Raw genomic sequence first — 17,634 nt, 5'->3', positions numbered from 1 at the left:
TTCTTTCGTGATTTCCTTGAGTGAACATTAAGAGTCGAGTTATCATCGCGAGAAGAACCGTGTCAAATCTAAATTAAATGAGAAGTTGCTCGACGCATATTTACTTTTCTTTTTTTCATTTTATTTTTTTTCATTTTTTTTTCTTTTTATTAATAACAGGTAGAGAAATAGAGCGAAAAAACTGATTATGAACCGCATATAAATAGTATCATAAAGTTACAAATGTTCGTATCTTTCGAGAACTTCGCATGACCGATAAAGTTGAAATAAAATTAGTTGATAATAATTTGTGGTATGTTAATACTTAAATATTTTAAAAACCGTGGTAATAATATCTTTTTCCCTCGATTTAAAAAAAATTTTATTATTGTTATATTATCTCGCGGTGAGATATTTTTTAATGGAATTTTAAAACTCCGAAATTTTAGTTATCTCCGGAATGGAACATTATATATTTTAAAAACGAGAGGTTCGAAAAAAAATCCTTTTTTCTTCTTGTTTCTAACATCGGCCAACGGTATATTTCAATTAGAATTTTTATCTTTTTTTATATATATATATATATATATCTTTTTTCGGATTAGAGGATTCAGGACGTAGTTGAAAGAGAAACAAAGGTAGAGAAAAATTTTTTGAGGGAAAAGGGGCACATCTTGTTTCTTCTAAATTACGCGTAATAAAGCACGGTACGAGAGAGTTATCATCGTTTCAAAAGCCGCATCAGATCACTAGAGGGGTTTACGTGAATTCACGTACGTACGAGAAGAGGGATCAGAGAAGTAGCTTTCCCTTTGCTCGCTGTCGCGACACTCTTGCGCTACCTTCCATTTTCAAGGGTCCTTTTTGCGTTGATAACGTTAATAAGTTGGTTAATTAAAGCTACGACAAGGACGACGTTACCATTATAATAATACTACTAAGATTCAGTTTCAACTATGGAAGATGTTACATGAGAGAAGACAGAAAGAGAAATAAAAAGAAATAAAGAGAAAAGGAGGAAGTTGTATTTTCGAAATCATTTCAGTAATTTCTATTTTATTGATCGAAAATTTCCACGCAATAAGAGAAGAAAAAGAAGAAAATTATTCTTTCTTTCGATAGATATCTCACACAAATCGACATCCAATAAAAATAATCAAATTATATCATAAAAAGAAAAATTACCTGGATATCTATAATTAGTCAAATTAAAATCATATATATATCGACCAGTAAGATTCTATTCCTTTGAAATTTTGATTAAATTCCTATTCAATTATCAAGTGCTATTTCATTTTGGAAAATTAAATCTCCCTCATCGTTTCTCCTCATTCAGATGGAAAATATTGTTGACATTTAGTGACATAGGAATTTTTTTCAGAGATTGTCTGTTTTAAATGCAATACATGTAAACCAGGTATGCGTATATGGCTGTGTGTTGTCCATGTGTATATCTGTATTTAAGGGAGAGAGAAGATATAAAAATATTTGGGTGGTTCACAATGTTGGAAGATGACAACGCACGAGACGGTTATTGTCTCTTCGCAAATTACATTGAGCCACTGCAAGGGTGTTTGGTCTAGCCACGGTAAACCTACGCACACCTTTTACTTCCCTTACCCTTTTTCATCCCTTCCTTCTTTCATTCACCGACTCATCCTTTTCTCTCTCTTCCTCTTTCGGTCTCTCTCTCCCTCTTTCTCTCTCTCTTTTTCTCCCTTCCTCCTTCGTTTTCCTCTTCGTTATCCAACTTCTGAAATACCACCTGCAGGCCCATTTACCCGGACACCCTGTACGTCAGACAACACTTATTATCGCGGTAATACAATCGCATAATGTCATTCTCGTCTTTGCACCCACGATAATGCCCGATTTAATGAACCGCAGAATCACGATCTTAACTCGTAACAAGAGACGAGTCTAGGCGAAACTGGGATGACTATACGAAGGAGAACGTCTGGCTACCGATTAGGTTCCGCTTTGTTTCCTTCAAAGATAAAGGATTTGGCTTTTATCAGACAGTAGCTTCAACTCTATAGTTCTCTGAAATATTTCTTTTTTTCTTTTTTCCCTTGTTAATACTGAATCTGTATTTGTCACTGAATAACATATGTTTTTGACTACAGCGAACGATATTATTCGACGAATATATCGCCACGTCCATTTTATTATATTTCATCGTTTCCTATTATGAATTTACAACGAAGCTTTCTTGCATTTGGTCAATTCAATTGCGAATAGCTATGCAACCATAGGATTTTGAAAAGCAAACGACATCGGTAAGGCAAACAAACGATGTAATCTTATTTCCTTTGGAAATATTACAAGATATAGAAACGTACGCCTATTTCATTATGCAAATTTATGTATATGCACGCCTACATCGTCGGAAGTACAGCGTTAATACCGGCAACTTGCCAAAATCCCTATTTTGGCGAAACCTCCGTATTTTGGTGTAGATTTAATGCAAATTTGCATGTAACTATGGTGGCGCAATAATGTCTCCGATAGTTACGCGGAATTATTACATTATCGTCGCATTATTTAGCTGGCCCTGAAAGTTCGTTAAGTCGTGAGTGCGAAAAAAAAAATTTTACGGAGAAAACCTCGCTTGGGTAAACGCGAGTCTACTATTTTACCAAGGAATTCTGATGACAAACTCTTAACCTGGGATATTTAATTTCGCGAACAAAAACGTCGTAAAACGAAAAGCGTCTCGGAAAACTTTATTCAACAATTTTCCTCGTGATAGTTAACGATTGTTTTTTGAAAAAAATTGATAAAATTGTTTTCAGTTTTTCTTCAAGAATGACTTGCTTCTATTTGATGCTAGAATGTCTACTTCATCTTCGAAAAATCCTTTCTTCCTTTTGAAAAATCGTGCAAGCAAGTATCACGAAGTTACGCTCGTCGAATTAGTCGAGTTGAAGTCGAAAGTTCGGGGAATAGTTCTTCGCAACATTCTTTTTCCTCGATTTTCTGAAAAAGTTCAAAACTGGAAAAACTTTCACGTTACCTTGGTGGATGGAACGGGATGATTTGTAATACAGGGAGATAGTAAGGAAATTTCGAATAATTTAAAAAAAAAGAACTTTTTATCTTCTATATGCGCATACATTAGTAGGTAGATCTGAAAATATTACTACTATAAAAAAAAAAAAGAAAAAAAGAAAAAGAAATAGAGAGGACAGCAATTCGCAACAAATCTTCGAATATCATTTCCAAGTAATATTTTTGCACTATATTTTTTAATAAATATTTTAATTAAGTAAAAGTACGATAATGAACAAAAGAGTTCGTTATTAAATATAGCCGAAAATGAAACATCGTGTCAGCGTCGATGGAAAAAGATTAACATCGTATTCGAATAAAATCAAAAAAGATAGAAGTCGAAGCAGAAATTTTATAAACAGCGTGTTGCGTATTTATGTACGTACGTACTCTACAGCAGTTACTGACATAATATAAACGTGGCCTGGTCACGATAGAGCAACGCGTTACTGCCAATCTCCTTCACGGTCGTTAGCGCACCTGCCCGCACGTGCACGCACGCGCACTGGCCCGTGTAATATATTTCCCTGCGTGCTTGTGCACCCACTACCTATATCCAAAGGCTCGACGAACTCGTATATATACACGTATATACACACAAACGCGTTTACAGAGTGCATCGGACGCCGCCACGCCGTAAGGACGATCGATAACTGGGACCTTCGAGTTATCGCGCGACTTTCGAAACAAAACTGACCGTCCAATAAGTTCTTTTATATTTATCGTGTAACAACGATAACCTTGACTTTATCACAATGTTAAAAGTATATCACATTATGTTTTATTGTATTTGTTTGCTTATTTATTTATGAAAAAAATAAGAGAGAAAAATTAATTGGATATTATCGATATTATAAAATCTGATATATCAACGAATTTGTTTGTTTTCATATTTATTATACACGTACTCTGTTCATAGATACCTACGTGCGATCAGAAACTTTGTTGTAACTCTCTATAAAGGATGCATATAAAGGGAACATTACTCGGAAAATCGATCGGTCGCAAATTTGTTCCGATCGGAAGAACGTCAAAACTATTCCACGTACGGGATCGTACCCTTTGTGTTACGATCTGCTAGCGTTTTATCGTTATTAATATATGAAAGTAATTATCTATGTACTGATAATTTCTACGCGTTGAAAGTATTACAGAGAAACGTCGAGGAATAGAAATTCGTTGAAATGAATAAAACAGGAGCGTAGGATATGTTAGATACTGTTTTCTTTTTTCTTTCTTTCGAAAAAATTTTTCGAGAACTGAAATCGACGTACGTATTGGATAACTAATAGCATGTCTACGAGTTCTCTCACTCTGGTTAACATGCAACGTCGAGAAACTTCAACGAATTTTGTGAGGAAATTTGGTTCAGCTATCCGGCAGATCGAGAATTTCCTCTCGTACGTGGATTATCCGTAAGTACTTATCGCGTTAAAGCGCTTATCTGAAAATTCGTGATGAATTTCGTCGTTGATTACGTTGTCAGGAGTACAGGCTTAACAAGCAACGGCTGGTATTAAACTTTCAAGATGACAAACCGCTGTTACGACACCTGAATAAATGAGAGCCTTCGAATTCGGATTGGACTTCGAGAAAGCTTTTGCGAATCCTTCAATATGAATCAACACTTACATAGCATACACGTATACAACTATACGTAGCTAGAACTCTTTTTCTCGGGTTTACATGTTTTATCAAAATCAAATCTTTCTTGTGCTCTTTTAATCTTTATGAACGTGTTTGAAAACCAATTACTCGACAATGATTCTTCGTAATACTGATAAACATCTGTCTATTCTTTTCTTATATTCTTTTATATATATATAATATAGGTATATAACGATAGAATATAATATACCACATATGACGAGAGAAATAATTAAAATTTTTCGATTCAGTTCCGATCGATTCGTTGGGGGATATCGAGGATTTAACTGGGAGAACTATAGTACAATAAAATTGGTGAAATCCCAAACGAATTTAATGATTTTAGCAGCAATTTGTTCCGTCGAACTTTATTCTATACCGAATTATTTTGAATTTCCTCATGCAGTAAATTTAATTCCAATGCGGTACGTTACGTGGTAAATTAAAAGTTAGTCTTTTCGAGTACATTATATTAAGTCCAATAGGATCGATTTAATTAATATTCTTGTAAAACGGGATGGAAATTGTCTCAAATAGCTAATAATCATGCTCCGATTTATCTAATTTTTAAATAAAATATCTATGACTTTTTTTCAGTGGGATAAAAATCAGTCCAAATCATTTTTATCATAATTTTCTTTAAGTGTTATGTATATGTATATATATATATATATATATATATATATATATATATATATATATATATATAGGAAAATAACAGAGTTAGTACTTTCTCGAAAAGCGAAAGAGCTTTTCGTTGATACATTCGTGGCCGAAGTAAAAGCTTTAAACTGAAAGGTCTCAAGAACCGAATGAACGCTTTATTTTATCTCGAATTACTGTCTCGAGTTTAAGGAGGTCATGGGAAGAGACGATTAAAAGTTTAAGCTGAAATAATGCCGTCACTGTCACTTGGACAAACCGGATTCTTCGAAAGGGAGAAAGTTTTTCTTAGTCGAGGTAACACGAATTTTAGGGAAAACTTTTACCGGATGATTTAAAAAGACTTCAACGGCACACTTTTTAAGCGAACCTTTTTAATGCATCTTACTGATTTACGAAGAAATTCCAGGACAACTTTCGTTTCTATTGCTTCATTTTCCCATAGACATTATTTTATTTCGGTCGATGATCTTGATTCGACAAAATATAAGCAATAAAGTTGTTCTTACTTTTTCTTTCTCCTTCTCTCACGCGTATAATTCTTTTGAACTCTTATTAAAACAAAATTATTTATTAAAAAGAAAAAAAAAAGAAATAATGAAAAATTGAAAAATAACTACGAATGAGAGAAATGAAGGAAAAATAATTAGACACCGTATAAATTTTATACTCGAGTTCCAACAACGATTGCAAATATACAGGGAAATTGAATTTTCAGACATGAAGAAAATATCTTCTACTTTCCGATTCTCTCTATTGGTGTCGAATTCACAAGTGAATACGTGGCTGGACGTTGCTATCGTTTTCCGACACGAACGTATAATCTCGCGATTCTCGCCAGCCATATGGCGCGCTTGTTTTTGGTGATTAACGGTTCTGACATCTGTGACTGATCATAAAACAATCAATAAGTTCGCGTTCGGATGATAGCTCCGACGAGAGAACTCATTATGTCGAATCATCCATACACCGAACGAATATATTTTCGATTAAATTCTTCAAAAGAGAATATTTAACGTGTATAATTTTTTTTATTAATTAACAAATACAAATTTTCATAATCCGTAAATTGAAATTTTCCGAGAATGTTTAATACGTTAAATTCATGTGATATTTTATGAAAAGAAAAAGTCGAATAAAGTCGAAATTTTAAAGTGGATAATCAATAAATTGTAATTTGATTCTAAATGAAGAATCATTCTAGTCCTAAATTTACGAATTTCCAAAAAAGTAAATGAAACATCTCGACGATCTCAACTGAATGAAAGAACTGGTAGGGAATCGATAATTTTCTCGTCGTTGCCAAAACGTAACGAGACACTGGAGTATCTTTAAATCACTCGAAATCACTAATTTCAACTCTTCTCGCAAGAGAATTTTAATCCGGATTCGTGGAAATCGTAATCGCCTTCGTCAGGCACTTCCCAGCCTCTCTGTCCTACCCACCCTCCCTTCTTTTTTAGTCCCTTCGAGCCGCCCACAACGTTCGTTTTATTCGCACAGTGAATTCTCCAGTTGGAAGGCCAAAGCCAGGAAAGAACGGAGAACGATAAAGAGTGAAAAAGAGAGAACGAGAGAGAAAAAGAGCGAGAGAAATAGAAAAAGAGAGAGAGAGAGAGAGAGAAGAGAAATAAATAAATCGAAATCGTACGGGGATCCGATCGGATTTCGCGTTTTCACGAACGTACACGCGAGCTCGTAGTTTCTACTGCGCATGCCGTAAAACGAATACCCGGAGAATGGTTCGAAGGGTGGAAAGAGACATAGGAAAAATCTAGGAGTAGGGCTCACATCCGGATTTCATCACCATCGATGCCAACCGGCGACGTTCTTGTGCCTCGACGTTTCGCATTTCCGGAATTTCGTGGTCCGTATAAATTAATCCTCACGATTGTCCTTTCCTGCTCCTTTTTTATTCGTTTTATTCTGTTTCTTGCTTTCTTTTCGATACCCAGGATTTCCACAAGCACTCTCACAGATCAAGGAGTTCTCATTGCACCTCTCTTCTTCTTTTCTCTCTCTCTCTCTCTCTCTCTCTCTCTCTCTTTCCCTCCCTCTCTTTTTCTCTTTATTTCTCTTTCTCATTCTTTTTTTCTCCACCCCTCTCTCAACCGATCTCGAACGAATTTCATTCCCTATTTACGAAAAATATCGTAGCGAGTTTTTTGTGACCCAAAGCGAAAACTCGAACGAGAGACAAGAGTAATAGTATCGTGTTGTTTACTTTTTTTTTGTTTTTTTTTTTTTTACGTAAAAATCTTCTTTTTACGTAAAACGACTCCTTCTATCGCGTAATATTCTTTCATGAATCCCTTAGATATTTGATCATTTGTGAAAAATACATGTATAAGAAACTCTTTGTTCTTCCTTTAATAAATACTTAAGAATATTTCTAACGATTCATTCGGGATTTCTTTTCAGTTCCAGAGAATGACTTTCCTACGCAACAAACGAGTCTGGAGAATAATTTCGAAGATAATTTCGCTCGCAACGATGGTAAAACACTTACTCTTTCTTTTTTCTTTTTCATAAGCAAGTCACGGTTATTAGATCTCAATTTTTTCATTCTCTATTAATTTAGAATACGAAGAAGATGAAGAGGATGATCAGGAAGATGTCGCGATTGAAGAAACGGATTTTAAATTAAACGAATTTGTGCAAAGGTACGATAACTTCGAGACTCAAATTAAAAGATACTGTATTCAAAACAAGTAGAATGTTTATATTTGAGCAATGAATAATTAATTTTCCTAGATTTGCAAATATAAAGATCGTTAAAGCGTTGGCCATTCTTCTGCAACAATTCGATAAGAATACTAACGAGGTCAATCATTACGTGACGAAAATGTTACACAGAATCACTTGGGAATGTAAAATGCCTGCTATGATTTTTCAAGCATCGATATTTCGAACATTTCAAAAGATCCTCGCGTCGAAATATCCTGAGCACAAGGTATGCAACTATAAATATTTCTAATAACTTTATTAATCAAGAGTCCACCATACGAATACATTAATTTAAATAATTTAATAATAAATTATTATATATATTTCATCCTAAAAAAGATTCTATACAATATCGACTTAAAAATTAGTTAAAAAATGTATGTAAAATAATATATGTACATATAATATATTATACAGCTATATATAATATATATAGTTATGGTAAATCGATTAAACGAGGAAAAAAGTAACAAATCGACCCCACTTGGTAAGACAGCAATGTATACTTTAGGAGCTTCAAAAGTTCGCAATCTTCATAATCCGTCGTTTCATCGAAGTCGCGCAGAAGAACCGGAAGTCGTATATGGAGTTACTCTTCTGGAAGAACACGCGCGACGCGACGCAAATCGTCGAGGGTTACAATACCGAGACGGATAAGAAGAAAGTTTCGCGTGGTGTTTGGACGGAGGAGGAGGAGGACGAGTTACGAACCCTCTTCATGGAGCATCAGACTAACAAGCCTTCGGAAGGTACATCTCTCTCTTTCTATATATAACCGTGGATTATATTATTCTATAGCTTTGTATTATACATACATAGTTACGTCAATTCGTATATATCGCAATGATTCATAGCAACTCATTTTTTTATCGTCGCTACAATAAAAATAAAAAAAATTATCTTATTTAAAATTCTTAATATAATTTACACAGCCCGATAATTTCTCTATATCGATAAAAACATTGAAAAATTTTTCATTCGGTTTCAAAAAAAGAAATTTTTACAATTTGAGAAACATTCCGTTTTGTCAAATTTACATTATTACTTTTCTTTGGTACAATCGTTTCGATCGTACCCACTTATTTTGTCTGCTGTTATGAAACGTACTGCGAGATAAGTAGAAGGTAGGAACATTTGAAATTAAATCGTAGCACGCTCCCCTTTTTTATTCGTATCAGTGTAATTAACGTGGTTGTATTTGATAATTATGCGGTACGAGGGCGTAGCATACCAATTAGAAATGAAATTAAAAAAAAAAGAATCAAATCGTTCGTTCGTTCGTTCGTTCTTTCGTTCTTTCGTAACGATATATCGTAAGAAAGTACTCATGAGCGATTATTATCGAATGGAATAACGTGGTTTCGTTAAATATCGTCGACAAAACGATTTTACGTGAGCGAAGAAAATCACCCGTTAAGATGAAATCGTTGATACGCGATTGAGGTTCGAAAAAGGAATCAAGTGAACCTGGATTTTGATATCTTTCGAAATTAAGATTAAATTCGTTTTTCGCGATGAAGCAGACAGAATAGGGCCGGTAGGTGGGGATATATGGAAGAACTGGTGATGGGAATTGGTACGAGCGAATCGTCTATGTGATTTATTAGATCGACGATAACAATGTCTTCGTTTCTTGGTTAACCGAATCACGTAGCTCAACGGATGATGCAGTTATCCCCTAGCCTCTAGGCCAATTCATGGATAATATCGATCGTGTATAAATAGTTGAGCCAACTTTGCCCTTGAATCAATGTCTCTATAGATTCGTAGCCGGCAAGTACGATTTCGATGGATTTTACAATAACATAGACTTTCCGTAGCGAGATTAAACCTTGACTTTTTAATAGCAACTTCATCGAACATTTAACGAATTATTCGGTATATTTATATCACGGTTATTTCGTGTTTTTATTTCTCGAAGCATTTTTCGTGGAATATTTTTTTACGAACTATATTATCCCTCGGGCATGACTTTAATTAACAAACAACGTAATTAATTAATAAACAACATAAATTAATTTCGACTTGTAAATAACAAGTTTTGTTTTTTAAAAAAAAAATATCAGAAAAATACACGTCGACCAAAGGAGTGAATTTTTAATAGACGATGTTAAGACAATCATACATTCGAATTTTTATTTTTATCTAAAGAAAAGAGAGCAATTCGTGTGACTAGGTTGTTTGTGGTAGACCAACGTCCTACGAGTTCGTCGTGTTGTCTTTCTACGTGGATGCCTGAGAAAGGGAGACAGGCATTGTTCTCAACTTCTAACGCAGGCCCGACATTTCGGTGTAATGAGTTGAGGAAGCATAGAGAGCGAAAGAGAGAAAGAGAGAGAGAGAGAGAGAGGTAGAAAGAGAACTAGAAAGAGAAAAGGGTGTCAGTTTGACTCTCCCAGGTGACCACGCGATAAAATTGTCGTGAGCAGGGTAAAAGTGGCAGGAAGGATCAGTGCTTTCAACCCGGCAGAATTTCCTGAAATTACGTCGTAATTGTGGGCGTGACGCGAGAAAAAGCCCTTGTTATTTCTCGTTTGTTCGTTAAATCATCCTTACAGTAGATTTACAAGAAGGAGAAGACCATAGAAAATTATTTTGCGTCCAGCGAGATACTTCCTCTTCCATTATGTATTTCTTTGTTTTTTATTCTTTTTTCTTTTTCTCTCTTTCTTTTTTCATCTGGAACAACCACGCGTATCGATTAATTTCCTACGTCACCACTACCACCACCATACCACCCTATCGTTCGCATTATATTCGACGTTCTTATCTCGAGTCCTATTTTCTTCGAGAATAATTGTCTTCTCCGTAATATTAATCATTCGTGCAAATCTCCTTGGAGAATCGAATATTAATGCTGCAATTCTTGACTAATGATCTTTTTTTTCTTCTTTCATTTTTTTCTTTATCTCTTCCCTTCTTCTTTTTTTTCGTTATTTAATTTTTTTTATTTTTTTCTATTTTATCTAACAACGACTGGTATAATACGCGAATAAATAATGATAAAGCAAATAACAGAATTTTCGTCGTTATACATTCATCGATTCGTTACAAGTCGTTAAAGTGCTCCATGCGGAAATACCGATGACCCAAGCGAAAGATATAAATAACTCTTTTCTTTCCCGGTTTTCTTTTTTTTCATATTCCACTCCTCGTATTATTTATTTCGGATCGAACAGACGAAACGAACAGAGCTCGAGATAATAAATGCAAAACGTTCAGAGATGTTAGATTATAGAACGGAGCAGATTTATTATTTTCTGCCTTCATTAATACAGTAAAACTAAGATGGAATCTCGGACGAAAGTATACTTGATATATATAAAAGTGGAAAGGGGAGATATAAAGTATGCCTCTGCTATTGTTTCAGATCTGGTCGATTGGATACTCGAGAGACTCATCAACGAAACTCGCACGCGTCGTGGGGTTATTAAGAAACTGAAAGAGATGTGCTTAGTCGTCAATTCTAAGGTACGTAAGTTTTGTGCCAGTATCGTATATACATACACACATATATATATAAACCAACTTTTAAAATATGTGTCGTTCAACATCCTACTTGACACTCTACTTTTGCGATAATCCTACTTTGCCGAGTCATACATTAAAGAAACACGTTGAATTAGGCCAACACGGCTTTTCCATTTCCCCCTTCGCGTTCCACGAATTCGTTTTTCTTTTTCTTTCTTCCTTTTTTCCTTATTTCTTTTTTCTTTCCTTCAACTCCGCGCGAACTATCGTGTGATGGAAGGAGAAGGAAAAAGAAAACAGAAAAGAGAGAAAAAGGAAAGAACGGTATAATGCCAGTGAAAAATATTTAATGTTCTCTCTTTATTCGGTTATATATAGTCTATTATCCGATAATCAAATATCATAAAATCATTCGAATACTGCGTCTCTCTCTATTTTTCTTTCTCTCTCTCTCTCTCTCTCTCTCTCTCTCTCTCTCTCTCTCTCTTTTTCTCTCTTTCTCTCTTTCTTTATTTTTAAAGAAAGTTTCTTGACTTTCTTCGTCCGTCGTCAATTCGTGAAACGATCGACAGGAAAAAAGGATTTTTAGGTTACACTAGAAGAACACGGCTGGTCCAAGCAAGATCGATCGAGGCCAAAATGACAAGAGTAAGAACGATAGGACGAGACAAAAATGGCCAACAAAGTTAAAAAAAAAAAAAAGAAAAAAAGAAAGAAAGGATTCTGGAAGCGTTCCACCATCAAAGATTGTTCATGATCACGCCTGCTGTTGCTCGTATCAGCGTTTACGGAAAAGTATTTGAACGTTCTTTCGATCCTCCTCCTTTCACTCTTCTCCACTTTTTCCTCCTCCTTCTCTTCTTCCTTAGTAGCGAGTTGCTTGGCGGCTGGGCGTGCGTGACAGGATCGATGATTTACGAGGATTGCGAGAAGGGTAAAGGAGTAAGATGCGAAATAAGGAAGACGGAGATAGAGAGAACGAGAAAGACGGGCCGCGAAAATAAGTTTCTGGACTACCTTCGTAGACGGCCTGAACATATGCAAAAAATGGAGCCCGGGAATTGCTCCAGGAACTGTAAATTCTCTGGGGAGACAATTCCTACTTGGGGCTCCGCCTTTCTCTCTATTTCTCTCTCTCTCTCTCTTTCCTTCTCTCATACGTCTCTTTTCTTATTTCTTCTCTCACGACGATTTTCCCTCTCTCTCTCTCTCTCTCTCTCTCTCTCTCTCTCTCTCTCTCTCTCTCTCTCTCTCTCTCTCTCTCTCTCTCTCTCTCTCTCTCTCTCTCTCTCTCTCTCTTTCCTTTTCGCATACGTCTCTTTTCTTATTTCTTTTCTCACGACGATCTCCCTTCTCTCTCTCTCTCTCTCTCTCTCTCTTTCCTTTTCCTACACCACATTCTCCTCCCCCTCAGTTCGTCTCCGCGAACGGATCAAGGTTTCCGTCGACGGGTTTCTATAGCCCGCGTATGCTGCTTTCATGCCTCTGCTTTCCCTTCAGAAAAAGTACGAAAATATCCTAGTCTTTCCTTCGTCACCACCAATACTCCATTTCCGTTAACTCCTTTCCTTCTTCTTCTTCTTCTTCTAAATTCACTATCTCTTTTTCTCTTGTTCTTTTTCTCCATCTTTTTTTTCCGTTTCTCTCTCCCTCTTTCTCTCTTTCTCTCGCTCTTTTATTTCGCGGCGTGAAAAGCTATCGGGTCGCGTGTTTGCCTTTTGCCCCGTGCGATACACATATAAACATTTATATCATCCTCTTGAGCTCTCGAAAATAGGCGAGGGTGAAACGAGAAGACGAGTGGAGGTTTTACAAACGCGCCGGCCCCACTCTTCTCTTGCTTTAAGAATTCAAGCTAACGGATGGAACACGATCGAGAGGAAAGAGAGCGGAAAAATGTTTCTGTCGATGACGAGGCACCTCGCTGCTTTACAAAACAGAATCTTTCGTATTCATCCCCCTCCTCCCATTCCTTTCCTTTCTACGATCGATAACTCGAAGCAAGAGAAAAGCACACACGTACCGTAAAGCGCATCGAATCGAAATATCAATAATAATTATATCTCGTAAATAACTCTATGGTTCTAAAATTTATCGTATTTTTAAGGAAATACCTCGTAACTTTTGTAGAATAGTTTCGACTATGAAAAGAAAAGAGAAGATAGGAAAAAAGAGAGAGAGAGAAAGTAAAAGGAAAAGACAGAGAACAGAAAATAGTTTCAAAGGATCTTCGTTCAACGAGTCGTAATAGAAGAATTTTCTTCGGCGTAGTATTTTCTTGACGTTTTGAACGAGTCTATCTCTTTCTCTCTCTCGACGTTTTTACGAGCTCGCATAATGCTGTCACGTAGAACGAGCTACTGTTTCGGTATAATGTTGAGAATGACACCTTTTGGTGAAATCGCACCAGTGCGCGCAAATACACACATACATACACATATACACACGTAACCTTTCGACGTCGACCAGTCGTACTTTTATAAAACCATCCAAACGTTTCTCGTAAATCAACCGTTGAGTAGAAAGAAAGAGAGACAGAGAAAAGTAGCGTCTCTATCATTTTTATCAATCTCGAACATAATTTTTTCGTGTAACACCTATATCATATACGTCTTTCGGCCCGTCATGTTTTATCAGTTGTCTTTATAAAGTCATACGAACTTTTTCCACAAAATTTGTATAAAGAATATTTTTCAATACTCTTTATCAAGAAAAGAAAAGAGAAGAAAAAAATAATTTAAAGTTTGATATTTTCGACAACGTACATCGCGATCGTATCACGAACGGAGATTAACTCGAGTGATATTTTTCGGAACCAATTTCGACGACCCCTCTGCTGTCAAGCCCATCATTTTTAGAAACGACCACAGAGAATTCCTTATATTATCTCGACGTCATGTAAAATGTAACCGACTTCAAAATTAATCGAAATATCGAACATTTTTTCTCGTATTTTTACGTTACACGTTGAGATATAAATATAATTTTTCTTTTTTCGCAAATTATTTCGATTGTTTATGTTTTGGTAAAGAGCAAGACGATTTAGAGGACAATGGTAAGATAAACGGTGCGAATGTTCGCCCGACATCTGTCTAATTCGTATTGCCATAAGATATTGTAGCACACCCATTTGCAGCTATTCAGATCCCGTTACGGAGCATAACTCACACCCGAATTGGAAGATTAATCATAGGTGCGCAAATACGTGAAATAGGAGTATATACCTTTCCCTCTCTCTCTCTCTCTCTCTGTCTCTCTATCTGTGTCTCTCGCTCTCTCTCTCTCTCCCTTTCTCTCATTCTCACTCTGTCTGTCTGTCTATCCATCTGTCTCTCATTTGCTTCAATGAAAACCTCATATTCTGCTCCCGTTCACACAGAACGCTTAGCATACACCTCCTTTAGAGGTAATTCGAATAATGGTGGCATCGATATCACTCTAACTTCTTCAACCCTCAAGTAGGAAATTTCTTGAAGTCGTTTGAACGACGTTGAAACGTCGCGTCGGAAGATAAGAACATTAAAAAAAATTCAATGACATCGAACCAAAGTATCCAAGATCATAACTCTCTCGTAAAGACAAGCTTCCAAGTCAAGATAAGAAAAACGCTGCGTCAGAAGGAAAAGATTTCTTGTCATGAAAGAGAAAGAGAGAGAAAGAGAGAAAGAGAGAAAGAAAGTGGACTCGAAGCTCATTCTTTCATCCTTTTAACTTTACTTCCACGAAGAAACATTTTCTCCAAAGAAAAATATTCAAATTTCTCAACACAAAGAGCCGTATATTTTTATAAAAATTGAATAAGCACGGTAAACCGTAGAAGTACAAAGATTGAAGAACTCATCTTGTAATCGATCGTTCAGAATATTTCTTTAGAAACTATCTATAATATTTCGATTAATACTTCCCTTACTTCGTTCTAGGTCTTGCTGATATTAAAAGCATTTCTTGAATATTTCATAACGTGTAGCGAGTGCATCGCTGAAGTCTGCATATTTTTAATTCCTTGAAATACGCTCGAAATCGATCTCTTTCTTCACCTTTTATATAGATGTTAAAGATCTTGAAATAATAACCGTTCATTGATTTCCGATATATCGCACTTATCGACGATTGGAAAAAAACAAGAGGTATTCAACAGACCGTATTCATTAGAAAGGAAAGAGAATGCTAAAATTAAACGAAGTTTTCTTTCTGCGTAACATATACAGAATCCCTCTCGAAGATCTTCGATCTGCCATTTCATTATCCGACGATTGACGTCATTCAACTCGTAGAAGAACAATTACGGAGCTCTCGAAATTGACGATTAATCATAAGTGTCTGATCGTCATCGGCCGACGGTAAGAGGGATGATGGTTCTGCAAAACTTTCGAGTAGGTTCTTTCGATGAACGAGTAAAGTAGAAAATCAGAAAGAGAGATCGAGATCGACAGGGGAAAAAGGGCTGACCCTATTATTTATTCCTTGACAAACTCTTCGAAGGAGAGCTTAGGCGAGGAAGCGTTTCATTTAAATAATTTCATGCGCGAGTACGCTTCACCCTCGTGACTCGAAAAGCACCAAGGGATAGAGAGAGATCCTTCGTAGAGCAAAAGCAGAGTGTGTTCGTTTGACATTCATTTAGTCCATGGAGTAGTACGCGACAGCCATTTAGGCTCTGGCCTTCGTGAAAATCCCTTTCTGTCTCCATACCTCTCTTTCTCTTCCTTTCTTAGAGAAAGAGCAAAAGGTTAATCGTCGGAAAATGAGCTGATGATCCTTCTCTTATTTTTTACTCGAACGCATTCTGAAATTATAATCACATTGAACATGTTCCTCTTTCTTTTTCTTTAATCATGTTCAGGCTGTAAGAAATGAGGTACAGAAGAGACTGCCCAAGGAATGGTCCGAGGAAGAGATCGCTCAACTCACGGAACTTTGGGAACAGCTGAGAGAGGATGAAGGTAGTTACGATCTCTTATTTTTCCAACTTATACTTTTAACCTTTTTTATTTCGTGTATTTATGACTTTAATCTGCTTGAAGGTTTTTTTGATATTACTGATATCTATTCTTCGATCATTTTCCACCGAAACCTTTTTTTCTTTTTCTTTTTTGAACTTTTATATCAAACCGTGTATCTAGTCGATTTTTAATTATATTTCTTTTTTTTTTGAACAAACTATTTGATGAGAATGAATTAAATCATTTATAAACGAGTCTTTTAGAAATTATTTGAAAATTAATATTTAATTCATGTCTATCAACAGATCCAGTGGAACTTATTTTCAACGGGTTAAGAATAAAGCGGACAAAATCGAAGATCAAAGAAAAGCTTTTAGAATTAGGACTAGTCAAGGATCCAAGGGAGCTGTATAAAAAGCGATCTAGAAAAAGCAATCACGGTGAGTTATCCTCTCTTGTCCGAAGTGGCCTCATGTTTCCAAACCCATCCCATTCCATTCGCATCCATCTTTTTTACCATACTCAAAGAAATCCACCAGCATGAATCCGAACAGTTAATGCGATCGTTGAAGACAATGTATGGAAGTGAGAAAAACAGAGAGAAAGAACTCCTCCCTCTCGCTCGAACGTACAAAATAGCTAAGATCAATTTTTAGAGAGATCAGTTTTTTCTGACGTTTAGCCTTTCCGAAAAAAGCCTGTTACCGATATTACGAGCAGTGAACGAGCTTCCTACAATTTCTACTTCTCGATTCGTCATAGTCATCCGTATATATATATACACATATATATGTATGTATGTATGTATGTATGTATGTATGCATATATATTTATATTTAGATAATATGCACATACTTACATTATATGTACAAATAAATTTTACATCAATTTATAACCAAAAAAATTGACAGGGAATCTAACGCAATAACATTAATGTTAGCCGAAGAATGAATAGAAAATAGAAATGAAAATAAATATAGTAATATTTTTTGTTGTATTTTATAAAACATACTTATATTTAATAATTTAATCCATCTAATCTCAGTTGTGGAATTTCGTCAAATATGTAAATATGTATATATATGTATCTCTTTTTCTTTCTTACTCCGTTATTTTTTCTCACGTTTCTTTCTTCTTTCACTCGAGTCTCGTA

At 35.7% G+C, this 17,634-nt stretch overlaps 1 protein-coding gene across 1 annotated transcript in view; it reads left to right on the top strand.

Moving 5' to 3' along the window:
- The window catches only part of LOC127061355 (protein timeless homolog), a 158,870-nt gene that overhangs the window by 133,050 nt on the left and 8,186 nt on the right, over positions 1–17,634 (top strand). Inside the window, exons 16-22 of the mRNA XM_050988073.1 lie at positions 7,762–7,836; positions 7,922–8,003; positions 8,095–8,293; positions 8,579–8,816; positions 11,438–11,538; positions 16,382–16,481; positions 16,787–16,921. Coding sequence (XP_050844030.1) covers positions 7,762–7,836; positions 7,922–8,003; positions 8,095–8,293; positions 8,579–8,816; positions 11,438–11,538; positions 16,382–16,481; positions 16,787–16,921 — 930 coding nt within the window. The remainder of the gene's footprint in view (positions 1–7,761; positions 7,837–7,921; positions 8,004–8,094; positions 8,294–8,578; positions 8,817–11,437; positions 11,539–16,381; positions 16,482–16,786; positions 16,922–17,634) is intronic.

This window comes from Vespula vulgaris, chromosome 2, assembly GCF_905475345.1.
Source record: "Vespula vulgaris chromosome 2, iyVesVulg1.1, whole genome shotgun sequence".
In the NCBI taxonomy this organism is placed as follows: domain Eukaryota; kingdom Metazoa; phylum Arthropoda; class Insecta; order Hymenoptera; family Vespidae; genus Vespula; species Vespula vulgaris.
This window is presented reverse-complemented; position numbering and strand designations above follow the sequence as displayed.